The following is a 17,328-nucleotide window of genomic DNA, read 5'->3' as shown; positions in this document are numbered from 1 at the left end:
CACCTCCATAAATGGTTTTTAAAAGCACTTATTTTCACAAGATCAGAGCTCAGCAGTGGGCACATTATGGTGTTCAGGACTAAACTTGGCATCTCTGGGCCTTACGTATGCAAGACTGGTATTCCTTTCAGTACCCAAGTATGTACTCCTAAACCTAGTTAGGTTTTGCTCCCCCACCCCCACCCCCTTGGTGTGATGGGGCCTCATAGATGAGACCATTATCACTCAGGGTCAACATTTTCAGATAGAAAGGGAGAAACAACATAGCATGAAACTTCCAGTGCCATGGTACTCCTCAGTGGTATGCTAGGGACTCAAACCTGGGCACTGGTGTGGCAAGGCAGGTATCTTACCAGCCTCAGTTTTACTTTTATTAAGAACCAACTCTAACATAGGCAGTGGCAGGAATTGAACCTGGAACCTCATGTTTAGACAGTCCACTGCTCTACCATCTGTCACTTCCCAAGCTACTTACCTTCAACCTTGAACTTTTCCAATGTGGTCATACCATTATAGTTATGTAACTGCTCCAACTTCTCAGCATTTTGTTTTCCATTTGAGTCACTTTTTAAAAAAAAATATTTTAATTATTTATGAGAAAGATAGGAGGAGAAAGAACCAGATATCACTCTGGCACATGTGCTGCCAGGAATCGAACTCGGGACCTCAAAGTTTTACCACTGCGCCACCTCCAGGGCGACAGCCATTTGAGTCATTCTTGTGGGTGTAGAAATTAAATCACTGTATTTCAATTTGTATTCCCCCAGTGATCCTTTTGCCCCCTATACTCTTTTGTGAAGTGACTACAAAAGTGAACCCATCACTTTTACTGGGTTCTACTTTATCTTGATTGGTTTGTGAGTCTTCAGTTTTTGGATAGATACAAAATAGGGTATTTTCATTGTAGAAGTGAGTGCATTTATCAGATACTGTTACTATAACTCACTCTATTCTGGTCCTAAATTTACCAATGAACACTCTGGGAGGCAGGAGTCAGCTTAAGAGCAAAATTGTCTCTCTAAAACAATGTAGAGTTGTGCCAAGGAACTTTCCAGATACTAGGAATGTAACAGCAAAAAAAAAAAAAAAAAAATGGTGACAGACTAGCAGCATTGTGGTGAGACCTTTCTTTATTGGAGTCCAAACTCATCATTTACCAGATTTGTGACTTGCTAAGTTATTTAATCTATTTCAGGTTTAGTTTCCTTTTTAGAAAAATGGAGCTAATAACCTATATCATAGAGTTGGGAGGATTAAGCAAGGCAATCTATGTCAACAGATTAAAAACTAGCTGGCACTTTAACAGGATGGTGGAGCTTTGTGCTGTAGCTGGCATCCAGGGAACATTTAATAAATGGTAATTAATACAGGTTTGGTTATTTCTAGCCTTCTAGTTCTGTGGGGGGGCAGAAACTGAGCACAGACACATTCTTGTTTGGACAAGATTATAGTGAGAACTTGGGTCTTCTGGGCATTTGTCCTGACTTCTTTGTGCTTTTAGAGCAGCAACTAAAAATTATTTCTGTGAAAGACTACAGACACTTTCATAAAAGCATAAATATTATGGGGGCTGGGCAGTGGTGTACCTGGTAAAGTGTACACAGTACTCAGCTCCCCATCTGCAGGGGGGACGCTTCACAAGCGGTGAAGCAGGCCTGCAGGTGTGTCTTTCCTCTCTCAATTTCTGTCCTATCCAATAAAAAAAAAAAATGGAAAAAATGGCCCCAGCTATAAGCTTGAAGGCAAAAAACTAAAGCATAAACATATTAGAAACGGTGAATTATAAAAATACAATAAAAATTATTTTACTTAGTACAATTGAGATCTTTTTACTTTAGGAGGGAAGTCAGGCATCACTTTGGTACATGTGATCTGGGGATTAAACTGGGAACCATAGGTCCAAGTCTCTCCAGGTGTACAGCATACATTGTTATTGGATTCACATACATACAGTTATTGTGAAACTGTAGTCAAATCCTTTTTAAAAAAATATTTCTTTGATTTTTTACTAGAGCAGTGCTCAGCTCTGGCTTATAGTGGTACAGGGAACTGAACCTGGGACCTCAGAGTATCAGGCATGAGCGTCTTTATATAACCATTAAGCTATCTACTCTCATCTAATTTTTTAAATTAATCACCCACCCCCCTTACAAATCCTTTATCATGGCACCCAATCCCTCATGAGCTGGTCCACACAACTTTTTCAGTCTGATTTTCCACTATTCTCGAATCTACTTGTCTATACTGTTTACTACTGTAGCAACTAGTCATGTGGCTAACTTAGGAGTTTAAGGTAAAAATGACATCTGGGCTGGCACAGTTGTGAAGCTGGTACAGCACTTGCCTTCCAGGAGTGAGACTCTAGGTTTAACCCTGAACACTATGGCAGAGTCCCCAAGGCTCTCAGGAACTCCATGGACGTGGAGTGGTGCTTTGGTGCCTGTCCCACCTCATAAAAAATAAATCTGATATGTAATTCAATTATTGCAAAATGTTCCAAGTATTTGGAATATCTTGGGTATGTGGATCTATCTTTTTCTTAAAAAAAAAAAAACAAAAAAACAACACAACTTTTATTTCCATGCAGTTTTATTATTTTTTATTAAAAATTTTAAATCTGTGATTAATAGTAGGTTTCAAGATTTTAAGATTAAAGTGTATAGTTTGACATCACACTCACCAGTTTTGTATTCCCAACCTGCCACCTCCCAAAGAAACCACCATAGTTCTCACAACTTAGAAAGTTTGCTACAGGTGTCTGTCTGACTCTATCGCTATCTCCCCATTCCCTCTCAACTGCTGTCTACCCCCCAAATCTAGCTCCCCTGGCCCCCAATCATTTTACTGGGGAAATAATGGTTTACAGGATAGTTGTTGAGCCACAGGTTCAGTTCACCTCCCCGAATCTACTTTTCCTATTGCAAATTTGATGAGACCAAGTATCGAGATATAAAGATACATTCCCAGTAATTGAACACATTTCTTCAGTAATGAGAAAAAGATGTTAACACATCAAAAGTTGTTTTGGAACTGGGTGGTGGTGCACTAGATTCAGCACATGTTACCATACTCAAGGACCTGGGTTCAGTCCCCAGTCCCCACCTAGAAGGGGAAGCTCCACAAGTGAAGTAGTGCTGCAGTATCTCTGTCCCTCCCCCACCTTCTCTCTCAATTTGTCTCTATCCAAAATTAAAAAAAAACAAAAAACGACACAGGGTCGGGCGGTAGTGCAGCAGGTTAAGCATATGTGACACAAAGCGCAGGGACTAGTGTAAGGATCCCAGCTCGAGTCCCCAGCTCCCCACCTGCAGGGGAGTTGCTTCACAAGAGGTGAAGCAGGTCTGTAGGTACCTCTCTCTCCCCCTCTCTCCATTTCTCTGTCCTATCCAACAAAGATGACATCAATAACAATAACTACCACAAAAATAAAAAAAAGGGCAACAAAAGGGAATAAATATTTTAAAAATCTTAAAGTAAAATATATAAAAAACTATTTCTGCATATACTTCATTAAATAAAATGCATTATTAAACTTTATTATTTTTACCTCAGCACCACACAGCTCTCTGCCTTATGGTAGTGGAGGGGTATCTCTTTTTATTTTAAAATTACACATATTTAAACAAAAACAACATAGGTCAAGCCTGATCATAAAATCTATCTTCAATCCACCCTTTATCTATATAGTTCATCACTATCTGCTATCTTCATTCCTTAAAAGGCTTCTAAAGCATTTCAATTTCTGAGAGCAGCAGTTAGCTGCTACCACTCCTTTCTTTGCTCTTCAGACTTCAGTCAAACTGAACCACTTGCTAACCACAACCATCTCTTATTAGTCACTTTAGGATTTTGCCCGACTATTCCCTTTAGTTTCAAATACAGCTCTTACTGACGCTCTCACTGGGCAAAGAGAAACTTCTCAGTCACTTAGGACCCACCATCAAAAATCTGCCTTTTTTCTCCCCAGAAAAAATGCATTATCCAGAAAGCTGATTTTCTTCATGGATAACATTCGATTTTTCCTTTTCTTTTGTAAAACTTATTTATAAACTGTCCCCCGCACTAGAAACAGGAATAGAAGCGTTGCTGGCTCAAGTAGTCCAGTCTGTAGAACAGTGCCAGCTGGGAGTGGGGGTGCCACTGACCCAAGGATCTAACCGTCTAACTCGTGTGCTTGTTTGGTTCAAAAGCAATTCAGATGCTGCACTGTCACAACAGACATTTCACCTCCACTAACATGCATTCCTTTTCACTTATCTTTCTCAACTCTTTGACAACTCAGTCATTTCCTTATCCAAATCACCTCCCCCAAAGCAGCCACTTTGGCAATCTTCTTCACTACTTATACTCTCAGTCCAAGTCACTGCTTTCTTAGACCACTGTTTTCTCCATATTGTCTCTGACTCTGGCATTAAATGATGCTTCTACTTACTTTTTTTTTTGACCAGAGCACTGTTCAGCTCTGGATTATGGTGGTGCAGTGGATTGAACCTGCTGGGATTTGACAGAGCCTCAGGCATGAGATTCTGTTTGTTTAGTCATTATGCTATCTACCCCGCCCCCTACTTACTATTTTTTTTAAAGATTAAATTTAATGAGAGATAGAGAGAGAGATACCAGAGCACTGCTCAATTCTGGTTTATGGTGGAGCTGAGGATTGAACCTGTGACCTCAGATTTTTAGGCAAGAAAATCTTTTGCATGGGGGGGGGGTAGACAGTATAATGATTATGCAAAGAGATTCTCAAGCCTGAGGCTCCAAAGTCCCAGGTTCAATCCCTGGTCCCTTGTACCACCATAAGCCAGAGTTGAACAGTGCTCTGGTAAAAACACACACACACCAAAAGTTAATTTCTGTTCTTTTATAATATATATTTCTCATTTTCTTTTTTAAAATTATCTTTATTTATTGAATAGGCAGCCAGAAATTGAGAGGGAAGGGGATGATAGAGAGGGAGAGACAGAGACCCCTGCAGCCCTGCTTCACCACTCGCAAAGCGCCTGCAGGTGGGGACTGGGTGCTCGAACCCAGGTCCTTGTGCATTGCAACATGTGCACTCAACCAGGTGCACCACCACCCAGCCCCTCAAAAGTTAATTTCTGTACATGCATTCAAGCTTTCTAGATTAGGTTTCTTCAGGAAAACTTCCAAGGACTCCTGAAACTGCCATTTCCTGCTTGGCAGTTTTCCCCGAATTCTCTCATTTCTCAATCGCACCTCCATTCCTCCCTCTCAGGTTGAGTCAGAGATTCCTTCTTCATGCAATTTCACAACCTCCAACAATTCCCTCTCGTTATGTACTCTCGATAGTGCCTATTTATTCCTATGCTCTCTCCTACAATTTAAGATCAGTGAGGGTCAGCATCCTAAAGCCCTCATGAGCTGCATGTTTGCTAACAGTGTCAAAGAAAAGTGAATGACAGGGGCTGGGTGGTGGCGCACCTGGCTGAGTGCACATGTTACAATGTGCAAGGACCCAGGTTCGATCCCCTGGTCCCCACATGCAGGTGGAAAACTTCATGAGTGGTGAAGCAGTGATGCAGGTGTCTCTGTCTCCCTATCACCCCCATCCCATTTGATTTCTAGCTGTCTCTATCCAATAAATAAATAAAGATAATAATAATAATAAAAAAGTTAATGACATAAAAAATGTTTTTTTGGATGGGGCAGACAGCATATGGTTTCAAGAGTCTGAGGCTCTTAAGTCCCTGGTTTAGTCCTCCCCCACCCCAACCCTTCCAAGATTAAGAGTTGTTAAAAAATAAAAAATGACCCAACACACCCATCCAAAAAGATCTGTGTACACATATGTTCTTGGCAGCACAATTTGTAATAGCCAAAACCTGGAAGCAACCCAGGTGTCCAACAATGATGGACAATGATGAGTGGCTGAGCAAGTTGTGGTCTATATACACAATGGAATACTACTCATCTATAAAAAATGGTGACTTCACCGTTTTCAGCCGATCTTGGATGGACCTTGAAAAATTCATGTTAAGTGAAATAAGTCAGAAACAGAAGGATGAATATGGGATGATCTCACTCTCAGGCAGAAGTTGAAAAACAAGATCAGAAAAGAAAACACAAGTCGAACCTGAAATGGAATTGGAGTATTGCACCAAAGTAAAAGACTCTGGGGTGGGTGGGGAGAATACAGGTCCATGAAGGATGACAGAGGACCTAGTGGGGGTTGTATTGTTATATGGGAAACTGGGAAATGTTATGCATGTACAAACTATTGTATTTACTGTTGAATGTAAAACATTAATTCCCCAATAAAGAAGTTAAAAAAAATACACAAATGCGGCAGCGCAGTGGGTTAAGTGTACTGTGGCACCAAGCGCAAGGACCTGGGTTCCCCACCTGCAGGGGAGTCGCTTCACAGGCGGTGAAACAGGTCTGCAGGTGTCTTGTCTTTCTCTTCCCCTCTCTGTCCTATCCAACAACAATGGCACCAAGAACAACCACAACGATAAACAAAGGCAACAAAAGGGAAAAAAATAGCCTCCAGGAGCAGTGGATTCGTAGTGCAGGCACCAATAACTCTGGAGACAAGATAAAGAAAGAAAGAAAGAAGCAAACAGGGCCTGGGTGGTAGCTCACCTAGTTGAGCGGACTTGTCACAACGCGCAAGGACCTGGGTTGGAGCCCCCAGTCCCCACCTGCAGGGAGGAAGCTTCAGAGTGGTGAAGCAAGGCTGCAGGTGTCTTTCTATCTCCCCCTTCCATCTCGACTTCTGAATGTCTTATATTATTTTTTCTTAATTACCTTTATTTATTTACCTGCTAGAGACAACCAGAAATCAAGAGGGAAGAGTGCGATAGAGAGGGAGAGAGAGACACCTGCAGCACCTTCACCACTTGCAAAGCTTTCCCCCTGCATGTGGGGACAGGCTCGAACCCACATCCTTGCGCATTTTAACAGATGCCATGTGCACTCAACCAGCTGCCCCACCACCCGCCCTTGACTTCTGAATATCTTTATCCAATAAATAGAGATAACAAAAAACTTTGTAAAGAAATATATAAAAATGATTTGAAAAAAAAAAAAAGTCAGCTTGGAAGCTGTACATATTTAATGAGAAAGGAAAAAAAAAACACCAAAAAAAAAAAAAACACCCCAAGACTAAGGCCGCTATGATCCTGTCATGCTTCAGACAGGCAGGCTGCTTTTAAGCCAAAGACTGCCAAGTACTGACATCAGAGTCACAAAAGCGAAGGGGCTAGAAGGAAAAAAAAAAAAAGATAAACTTTTTGTCTGCGGCCACACAGAAATCACGGAAGTCCGCCAGCTCTCCGGGATTCCATTAAGATCGCCCCCCAGACCCTGGATCTTCTAAAGCCGGGCGGGGCCGGGGTACCCGGGGGCTTCTCTGCTGAGTCGCACCCGAGTCACGTCCCCAAGGCACTTATCGCCATGGCAAACCACCCTCTCCCAACACTTTCATGACCCTGCAGCAAACGCAGCGACAGCGGCGGCGGTCCTGCCCGTCATGGACAGACAGCTGCAGGTATGTCGGGGGCATTAAGCGCACAGGGTCGGGGATGTCATTCCAAAAAAAAAACAAACAAACAAAAAAACCAGAAAAAGTTCCGATTCTTTACCTCCCTCCCGCCGCCCCGTACCTCCAATGCGATTAGCGTCCCAGCCCAGTGGAACCCGGGCCACACACAGAAGGGAAGCCTTAAGCCTCCCGGGGCCTCTACGGTCTCTCCCCGGTGTCTGCACCGCCGCCCCGCGCTCACGTCCCGGAGCCCGGAGGTCAGCGGCGGCCGAGCTTCCCGCCGCCGCGCACATGGCCGGCCGCAGCGCCCACCCCCGAGCCGCGCAGGCGCCGGGCGCGCCGGCACTTGCGGTCACCGGCCGCGGATCATTCCGCCGCTTTCTTTTGTGTGGCCCAGGCTCTAGAAATGGCCTGCTTCCCTCCCGTCCGTTAAAAAAAAAAAAAAAAGTCCAACCCCGACCACCTCTTCGCCTTCCTCCCGCCAGCGCAGCGGTGGGGGAGGTGGGTGGGTGAGGGAGCGGGTGGGAGAGACGGGCGCGGCTGACGGGAGCTGCGGCGCCGTGCCGCCGAGGGCCGGTCCGGGAGGAATGCTGGGAGGTTTGACTCACTCGCATACCATGTGTCCTTCCGCGCGCAGCACGGGGGACTTTTCGGTGGGGATTTTGGGCGCCGACCAGACGCGGCATTTTCGGAAAATAGCGCCCTGTGCAGCTGAAGCGCTTTGTGTGTAGCGGGGCCGCGTCAGCCCCGGCCGGCTACGAGGCGCCTCGGGTCCCCCGCACCACCTCCCGCGGCTCCCCCGTCGCCGCTCCCGAAGCTTTTCCAGGTCAGTGCGGGTCTGTGTAGGGCCCTGTTACCACCGGATGTGGAAGTTGATCTCTTCGCTGGTAAAAAATAATTCCACTTCCCCCGGAACCCAGATCATCCCCGCGATTTCCTGTTTATTGCATTAAGGCGCCGGGTTTCCGGGGCTCCTGGCCCCGCTTATTCCGCGGGGGTCGGCGGGGTCGGCCTGGGCGCCCGCTCCACCCGCGCCGCCGCCGCGCTTTGTCCGCCGGGCACCCGGCTCCGGGGAGGGGCGGGCAGACATGGTGGCGGCCGCCGCCCCCTCCTCGGCCCCGGCGCGCCGCGGCCTCCTCGCCGGGTCGGTCCCGAGCGGTGGACGCGGGGCCGGGCCGGCGTGGAGAGCCGGGCGCGGGGGTGGGGTGGGGAAGTTGTGCGGGTCTGCAGGTCTGCGGGCGGGGCTGAGGGGGAGAGCGGGAGGCCCGCCGCCTCGGAGCCGCGGGCTTCTTTGTCTGCGCGGCCGGATGGCTGCCCGGGGCTCTCCGCAGGGGGACCGGGAGGCCGCGCGGGGGCTGCGGGGCCCGGAGGCGCTCGGGTCGGGCCGCGGTGGACGGGGGGAGCGCGGGCCGCGAGCGGCCGCCGCGGGGACTGGAGTCCCTTGAGGGGACGAGATCGGCGGCGCTGGGGCGCCGGCACCCGGCCGCGGGGACCCGCGCGAGTGGATGGAGGGCGCCGCCCGGCCGTCCGGGCCCGGCCGCTCTCCCGCCGCGGGAGCCCGGGGATGAGAGGCCTGCTCGCCGGTGCTCTCGCTTCGCCCCGCTCGGAGCTTGTTTTCAGCCCCCCAGACTCGGCTGGAAACCTGATTGGACTGTGGCGAACCCACATCTGAACCCAAAGGAGGGGCAAGGGGCCCCATTTGCTTTTTTTTTTTTTTTTTTTTAAAGTCCGCCTTGGGTCAAGTGGGAATATTTTTATTTATTTCTTTTTTCCAGGGCCCTCTGGCCGGACACTGATTTGTTGTCTCCATTTCAGGCAAGTTACTTTTGAAGCAGTTTCTTTTTCTTTTTCTTTCTTTTTTTTTTTTTTTTTTGCTGTTGTTTGTTTTTGTTTTCTAACGTCTGGAGGGAGGTTTGCTGTCCAGTCAGTGACCTTTGTGGAGTGATTTGTCATCCCAGTAGAAGTTAACGAGCATGTTTTTTATTTTACTTTATTATTATTATTTTAATTTAAAGATAGTTGTGAGTGGCATAGAGACTCGTCCAGCTTGGTTTCTTTTTTTTTTTTTTTTTTCCGCCTAACAAAATGATCAAAGCCTGGCTTTGATACTTCCACCCTCAGGCTCAAACAAACTGGACTTGAGGAAACTGAAGATAATGGCTTTGCGTTTTTCTTCCATTCGCCCACCCCACCTTTTTTTTTTTTTTTTTTTTAGAATATCTTAAAAAATGGAAAGAATCCATTACATGTTTACATATGTATACTAAACCAAGGCACGCTTTGTTATATCTGCAGGCCATTCTGATGTTTGGTTAAATAGAAAACAGCCAGTTTACTTCTGTCAGTCTGTTGTGGTATCTTAAGTTGGTCTCCTCTGTAATCGCTGCACTTTTTTTTTTAACCAGAGCGCTGCTCAGCTCTGGTTTATGGTGGTGCAGGGGATTGAACCTGCTACTTTGGAGTCTCAGGCAGGAAAGTCTGCATAACCATTATGCTATCTACCCCTGCCTTTTTTTTTTTTTTTAAGTTGAGAAAGGTGTTATTTCTATCCTCTTGGCATGCAAGTCTAATCAGAATATCACATGATGTTTCATTTTGAAAACAGGAATAAGAAGGTTGATTCCTACACTTTGCTCATTTTTGGCTTTTAGATACACAGCATGAATAAGGATGGTGTAATCTGCATTATCCTGTTGGCTCTAAAATGTTTACTATCTTTTAAAAAAATATTTTATTTATTCCCTTTTGTTGCCCTTGTTGTTTTATTGTTGTAGTTCTTATTGTTGTAGTCGTTGTTGGATAGGACAGAGAGAAATGGAGAGAGGAGGGGAAGACAGAGAGGAGGAGAGAAAGACAGACACCTGCAGACCTGCTTCACCGCCTGTGAAGCGACTCCCCTGCAGGTGGGGAGCCGGGTTCGAACCAGGATTCTTATGCCGGTCCTTGTGCTTTGCGCCACCTGCGCTTAACCCGCTGCGCTACAGCCCGACTCCCCTAAAATGTTTACTATCTTAAGTGATTAAACTTGTAGTGATGTACACAGTGCAACGTGAATTGCGAATTAAGTGTGTTTTGAGAATGTGTACATGTAATTTTTGAAGAAGTGAACTTGAATTCTGCTGTGATCTCTTTTCGTGAAACAGTGCTCTTGTAATGTGCATACCTCCCCTTACAGTTAAGAAATCGTTGTATCTTTGGGTTAGTTTGGGGGGCAGTTCCACAGTAAATGGCCATACAGCCCGATTGAGTGTTTATAGAAATGCAGCTAAAACCATTTTCAGTTGTTTCTGTGAACTCTAGTGTGTTCCTCTCAGTCTGTAGCTCTCTACTGTCCTAACAACAGGAAGCATCTGGTTGTTCTTGATACAGTTAGAAAATACCAGGGGCCAGGGTGGTGGTTCACCTGGTGAACAGGGTACAGTGCTCAAGGACCTGGGTTCAAGACCCAGGTCTCCACCCGCAGGGAGAAAGCTTCACAAGTGAAGCAGGGCTGCGGGTATGTTTCTATCTCCCCCGCCCCTCTCAATTTCTGGCTGTCTATCCAATAACTAAAGATTAAAATAAAAGATTTAAAAAACCTGGGGAGACCACAGTTATTATACAAAGAAAAGAGAAGAATAGGGCCGGGTGGTGGTGCACCTAATTCATATGTTTTTTTTTTTTTAAGTTTTTTTTTTAAATTTATTTTTTTAAATATTTATTTTATTTATTCCCTTTTGTTGCCCTTGTTGTTTTATTGTTGTAGTTATTATTGTTGTTGTCGTTGTTGGATAGGACAGAGAGAAATGGAGAGAGGAGGGGAAGACAGAGGAGGAGAGAAAGACAGACACCTGCAGACCTGCTTCACCACCTGTGAAGCGACTCCCCTGCAGGTGGGGAGCCGGGGTTCGAACCGGGATCCTTCTGCGGTCCTTGTGCTTTGCGCCACCTGCGCTTAACCCGCTGCGCTACAGCCCGACTCCCCTAATTCATATGTTACACCAGTGCACCAGGACCTGGGTTCAAGCCTCCCCACCTCCACCTTCAGGGGGAACGTTTTGTGAGTGAGAGGTGAAGCAGGGCTGCAGATGTCTGTCTCCATTTCTATCCCCCCCCACTCTGATTTCTGTCTGTCTCTGTCCAATAAATAAAGATAATAAAAATTTAAAAAGAAGAAACTGTCTGGTATATTTTTGATGTTTGCTTTTCAAATGAAGATAATGGCTCATGCAAAGACACTTCGTCCAAGGTTCAGTCCCTAGCACCATTACAAGCCAGAGCTGAGCAGTGCTCTGAAAATAAATAAGTAAAGGCACTAAGGGAACTAAAATAACAGCTTGGGTTTTGATTAATTTTACTAGATTTTGTTTTATCTTTACTCACCACCCCCATCACTAAGATGTATTTTATAATGGGTCTCATTTCCCATAGATAGTGGGGTTTCTCTCTCTCTCTCTCTCTCTCTCATAATAAGTGTTTAAGTTAGAGATAATAGCAGGTCGGGGCCAGATGCTAGCACACCGGGTTAAGTGCACACAGTGCAAAGCACAAGGATTGATTCAAGGATCCTGGCTCAAGCCTGGCTCCCCACCTGCTGGGGGACACTTCACAAGCAGTGAAGCAGGTCTGCATGTGTCTATCTTTCTCTCCCCTTCTGTTTTTCCCTCCTCTCAATTTCTCTCTGTCCTATCCAACAACAGCAATGGAAAAAGAGCAGTGGATTCCAAGTGCAGGCGTGAGCCCCAGCGTGAGCCCCAGCAGTAATCCTGGAGGCAAAAAAAGAAAAGAAACAGTAATAGGTAGAGCAATAGCCACAAGGGATTCAGAACTCTTGAATCCTTAACTTCTGTTACTGTTGCACTTTTCTGGAGAGTCTCCTTCCTGCTCTCTGTAAAGTAAATCTTAGTGTTGGCCTGTGTTTCCTGAGTTGATGGTGGGTGACAGGCAGAGAAGGTACCTTGCACAGTAGCAGCTGCCAGTTCACTCAGGCCCAGTGCACCTTTTGGAGGGGGCGGGTAAGTATGACCAACTGAGTGATGGAGTAATTTCTCCACTGAAGGCACATCTGTGCAGGGCTGTGCTGTATTTGAAAAATAATCTAAAAATCTTACCTCTTAGTTCTCTTTTTAATGAGAATTATTGTAAAGTCTGGCAGTTTGGGCCAAAGATGCTAATACACAAAAGATGTGGAGAAGACTTGACTATTTAATTTTACATTTATTATGAATGAAAAAGAAAGTAAATGTTTTGGAGTTAGGGGAACAATATAAGGGAAAAAGCAAGTTTGCCGGACTTTGGTGTATACTGGTTGTGTTACATTTGGAGTAGCGATTTGGAGTAATAGTCGGCTCTTTAGGTAGCATGACAGGTGGATCTTGTGTTACTTCTCAGCCTTTGTATCTGAATCACCTGGGAGAACTAAAAAAAAAAAAAAAAGGTTGGGGGCGACAGCATCATGATCATGCAAAAGTCTGTTTACTAAGGCTCTGAGGTCAGGTTCAACCCTCAGCCCTACTGTAAGCTAGAACTGAGCAGTGCTCTGGTTAAACAAAAAAAATCCAACCCCCCCAAAAAAAAAAAGTGGCTCAGGAAGTGGTTCATTTGATAAAGGGGTGTCCTGGGTGCCAGTGATGATGCTCTGGTTTCTTTTTCTCTCTTACATGTTAGTAGATTAAAAAAAAAGAAAGAAAAAAGCATAGGGTTTAGGCCACTGTGCTTTCTTAAGTTTGCCAGATGGACACACTCAAATATAAAGATCGTTGAGGAACCACTAATGCAACAGCCTGAGGTTCGGTCCTGGGCTTCACCATAAGCCAGGGCTACTTTGATGATAATAGCATCAAGACTAACCACTGAGTTATAAAACTTATCTGGGTGACTGATGATGGACAAAATGAAAGCAAGTAAATGAGCAGTATTTGGCCTGAAGAAGATAAGCTCATCTAAGAAATGATAGTTGTTTCTTACATATTTACAGCTCTTGTCAGTCAGCAAGGTCAGGTGTGATCTCACCGGAAAGAGCTAGGATCAACAGTAGAAATTAGAAGGAAGCTGATTTCAACATTCCTTTTAAGAGAAATTTCTCCAAACAGTAGAGATATGGGTGGTTTTTGTTGGTTTGGTACACTCGCTGTTCTCATGGACAGTGTTGGAATTAGAAAGAGTTCCAGAAGAGAAGCAACTGATGTGTTGAATGAAGGTTAGGGCCAGTGGTCTTAGTCCCCTACTAGCTGCTGGAGAGATGGCTCAGTAGGTAGGGTACAGGCCTTGAGTGCTTGCAGCCTCAGGTTTTGTCTCTGATTCCATATATGTTGGTGTTTCATTAAATAAATCTAAAACATTTTATGATCTCTCGGTTTTTAGATATGAAAATGGAAGAGCAAAAAAAAAATTGAGTTAAACAGGTTAACTGAATTGTAGTTTTCACCTTGGATAAGGAAAATCAGTGCAGAGTGAGTGAACTATCAGTATTTGTTGAGGGCTTTTAAGCCAAACTGCAGTTTGGCAGGCTCAAAAACATTAAAAGTGGTTATCTGTCTTAAAAAAAAAAATGGGAATAGATAGCATAATGGTATGCAAAGAGACTCCTGCCTAAGGCTCCAAAGTCCCAGGTTCAATCCCCCACACCCCACTATAAACCAGAGCTGAGCAGTGCTCTGGTAAAAAAAAAAAAAAAAGAAAAAGAAAAAAAATACTTAAAAAAATTAATGTGAGTCGGGCGGTAGCGCAGCGGGTTAAGTGCACACGGCGCAAAGCACAAAGACTGGCTTAAGGATCGAGCCCCCGGCTCCCCACCTGCAGGGGAGTCACTTTACTGGTGGTGAAACAGGTCTGTGGGTGTCTATCTTTCCCTCTCTCTGACTTCCTCTCCTCTCTCCATTTCTCTCTGTCCTATCCAACAACGACGACATCAATAACTACAACAATAAAAAAAAAAGAACAAGGGCAACAAAAGGAAATAAATAATAAAAATGTTTGAAAAAAAGTTAATGTGAGAGAGTGAACTGAAGTTTCTGGCATATTGAGTGCTGGGAATTGAACTAGGAACTCTACGTGCACACAAGTCCAGCTCTGCCACTTGGCAATGGGAATTCACGTGTCTTGATTCAGTACGAGGTCTGCAGAGGCTAGTTGTATGCATACCTGTTGCAGTGTACCATTGCTGATAGTAAAATGGGTCCATACACTTGACCCCCCCCCCCCGCAGTCATATTTCCATTTTTTCAGAAGAGAACACGGTGGCACAGGAAATGAGGTAGCTTACTCAGTGTGGCAGTTATTTTGTGGGTGGTAAAGGCAGGATTTGAATCCAAGCAGCTCAACTCTATCATTACCCTGTAAAATCGTAAACAACCCAAATGTTTCTTTCACTTTTTTGGATATTTTTTGGATATATTACTTCAGTGGGTCACTGCCAGCATCACATAGGATGATGTTGCGAGAGTGTAAAGACAGGCAGCCAGGAAGAGGTGCAGGTGTCCAAGTGCAAGGACCTGGTTCAAACACTCCTCCACCCCTCTGCCCCCTGGGCTGCAGGTATCTCCCATCTGTCTGCCTGTCTGCCTGCCTGTCTGCCTGTCTGCCTATCTGCCTATCTACCTACCTACCTCACAGGGGAGACAGCAGTAATGGCTATGCAGAGAAAGGGCTTTCATGCCTGAGGCTCCCAAGTTCCAGGTTAGTACCCACCACCACCGTAAATAAGTCAGAACTGAGCAATACTCTGGTCTTTATGTTTTTTTTCTCTCTCATTAATAAAATAAAATTTAAATACAAAAAGTAAAAAAGATAAATGAATAAACAAAAAAGACATGAAAGGTCTTGGTATATAAACACCACACACACACACACACACACACACACACACACACACACACACCCAAAAAAAGCACAATTTTGGGATGGTAAAACAGCCCCCTTGGATAGTGTGCTGCTTTGCCATGTTCCAGCCTGGCTCCCACTGCAGGGAAGGAACCTTTGGTGCTGTGGTCTCTTCTCTCTATGCTCTTTTTACCTGTATGAAAAAGCCAAACCAACCAGCCAACCAACCAACAAAAACCCAGCAGTTCAGTGGTTCAACTTCAGGCATCTCATCTCCCATCACCTCTCTCTCTCTTTTTATTTTATTTTATTTTATTTTATTTATTTATTCCCTTTTGTTGCCCTTGTTGTTTTATTGTTGTAGTTATTATTGTTGTTGTCGTCGTTGTTGGATAGGACAGAGAGAAATGGAGAGAGGAGGGGAAGACAGAGAGGAGGAGAGAAAGATAGACACCTGCAGACCTGCTTCACCACCTGTGAAGCGACTCCCCTGCAGGTGGGGAGCCGGGGTTCGAACCGGGATCCTTCTGCCGGTCCTTGTGCTTTGCGCCACCTGCGCTTAACCCGCTGCGCTACAGCCCGACTGCCCTCTCTCTTTTTAATATTTAATTTATTTATTAATGAGAGATAGAAGGAACCAGCTATCAGTCTGGTACATATGTTGGAACCTCACACTTGAGAGTCCAGTGCCTTAACCACCACCCCATCTCCCGGACCACATCTCTCACTTGCAGTTATCATTCCCGCACATGGACACTAGACAAGTGTTTCCATCTATATAATTCAACAACAACATCAATGGTAACAGTAACGGCAACAACAAGGCAACAAAATGGGAAAAAATGGCCTCCAGGAGCTGTGGATTCCTAGTGCAGGCACCGAGCCCCAGCAATAACCCTGGAGGCAAAAAAAAAAAAATTAAAATAGTATCTTGTGTAGTTATTGTAGCAAATACTAGAGACCTGGCCACTTGTAAACAACTGAAGCTTGTTTTCCACTACTCTATTTAAAATAAAAATTCTATTTTTAAAAAGACTGCTTTTGCTGTTATATTGATAACTTATAGAGCCAGTCAGAAATTGAACCAAGAAGAGTAATTAGTATAATATTCCAGACAAGAGCTGATGGTGCCTCAGACAGGAGACCTGTGTGATCATTTAGGATTTTTTTACTTCTAATTATCGCATAAGCAAGGCTTAAGTCTGGCATCTTCTTTGTCTCCCATTTGTTTCCTGCTCCTTTTCTTCTTTTTTGGGGGTGGGGGTTGGGGGTGGTGTGTTGATTATTTGACATTGTGTTTCTTCCACTGATTTAGAAGTTCATTTCCGTTTCTGCTTTTCTAATGATGCCTTAGAAATCCCAAGCACTTGTTTGGGGTGGGGGGGTGTTGCTTTACAAGCAATGAAGACGTCTGCAGGGGTCTGTCTTTCTCTTCTCCCCTCACTGTCTTCCCCTCCTCTCTCCATTTCTCTGTCCTACTCAGCAACAACATCAATTGCAACAATAACAAGTGGAACAAAATGAGGAAAATGGCCTTCAGGAGCAGTGGGTTCCTAGTGCAGGCACCGAGCCCAGCGACAACCCTGGAGGCAAAAGAAAAACAACAACAACAACACAACACAACAACCCTCAAGTGTGAGGTGTCAACACCAAGGCTTTGTTTCTTTTCCTTTTCAGCGGACTTTTTTCTTTTTTCTTTCCTGCCCTTCATGTTAGCATGCCCTCCTGATCTTGCCTTTTTGACCACTGCTTTCCTTTGTCTGATGATCCTCTTACCACTGCCATTGTTCCAGTCAATACTTGGCTGTCTTTCTTCTCTTAAATGGAGGTTCCATATGTTAACAATTCCTAACTATATACTCTCTAGGTTTCTGCCTCCTGTGGTTCACCCATTGGGCAACTCCAAAAGATTTCATCACTTGTAGATTTATTATTACTCAACTTCTAACCTGCTCTGTGTTTCTTTGCTTCCTTTTTAAAAATTTTATTTGTTTATTCGTGGATATATAGAGAATGAGAGGGGA

At 44.7% G+C, this 17,328-nt stretch overlaps 1 protein-coding gene across 7 annotated transcripts in view; it reads left to right on the top strand.

The window, feature by feature from the left end:
* The first annotated feature begins 7,485 nt into the window (after positions 1-7,485).
* GABPB1 (GA binding protein transcription factor subunit beta 1) overlaps positions 7,486-17,328 on the top strand; it is a 65,019-nt gene continuing 55,176 nt past the window's right edge. For 3 of the 7 annotated variants that reach the window (XM_007517338.2, XM_007517336.3, XM_060174653.1), the window contains exon 1: positions 8,095-8,330. Coding sequence is in view for 4 of the 7 variants with exons in the window: in XM_060174652.1 (XP_060030635.1) it covers positions 7,493-7,510 (18 nt within the window). In the remaining 3 variants the exon portion in view is untranslated. Of the gene's footprint in view, positions 7,511-8,094; positions 8,331-17,328 lie in introns of those variants that run through there. The other 4 variants (XM_060174652.1, XM_060174657.1, XM_060174650.1 and 1 more) reach the window with 4 other exon arrangements.

The sequence above is a fragment of the Erinaceus europaeus genome, chromosome 16, assembly GCF_950295315.1.
Source record: "Erinaceus europaeus chromosome 16, mEriEur2.1, whole genome shotgun sequence".
NCBI lineage: Eukaryota > Metazoa > Chordata > Mammalia > Eulipotyphla > Erinaceidae > Erinaceus > Erinaceus europaeus.
Note: the sequence above shows the minus strand (reverse complement) of the source record. Positions and strands in the feature narration are given on the sequence as shown.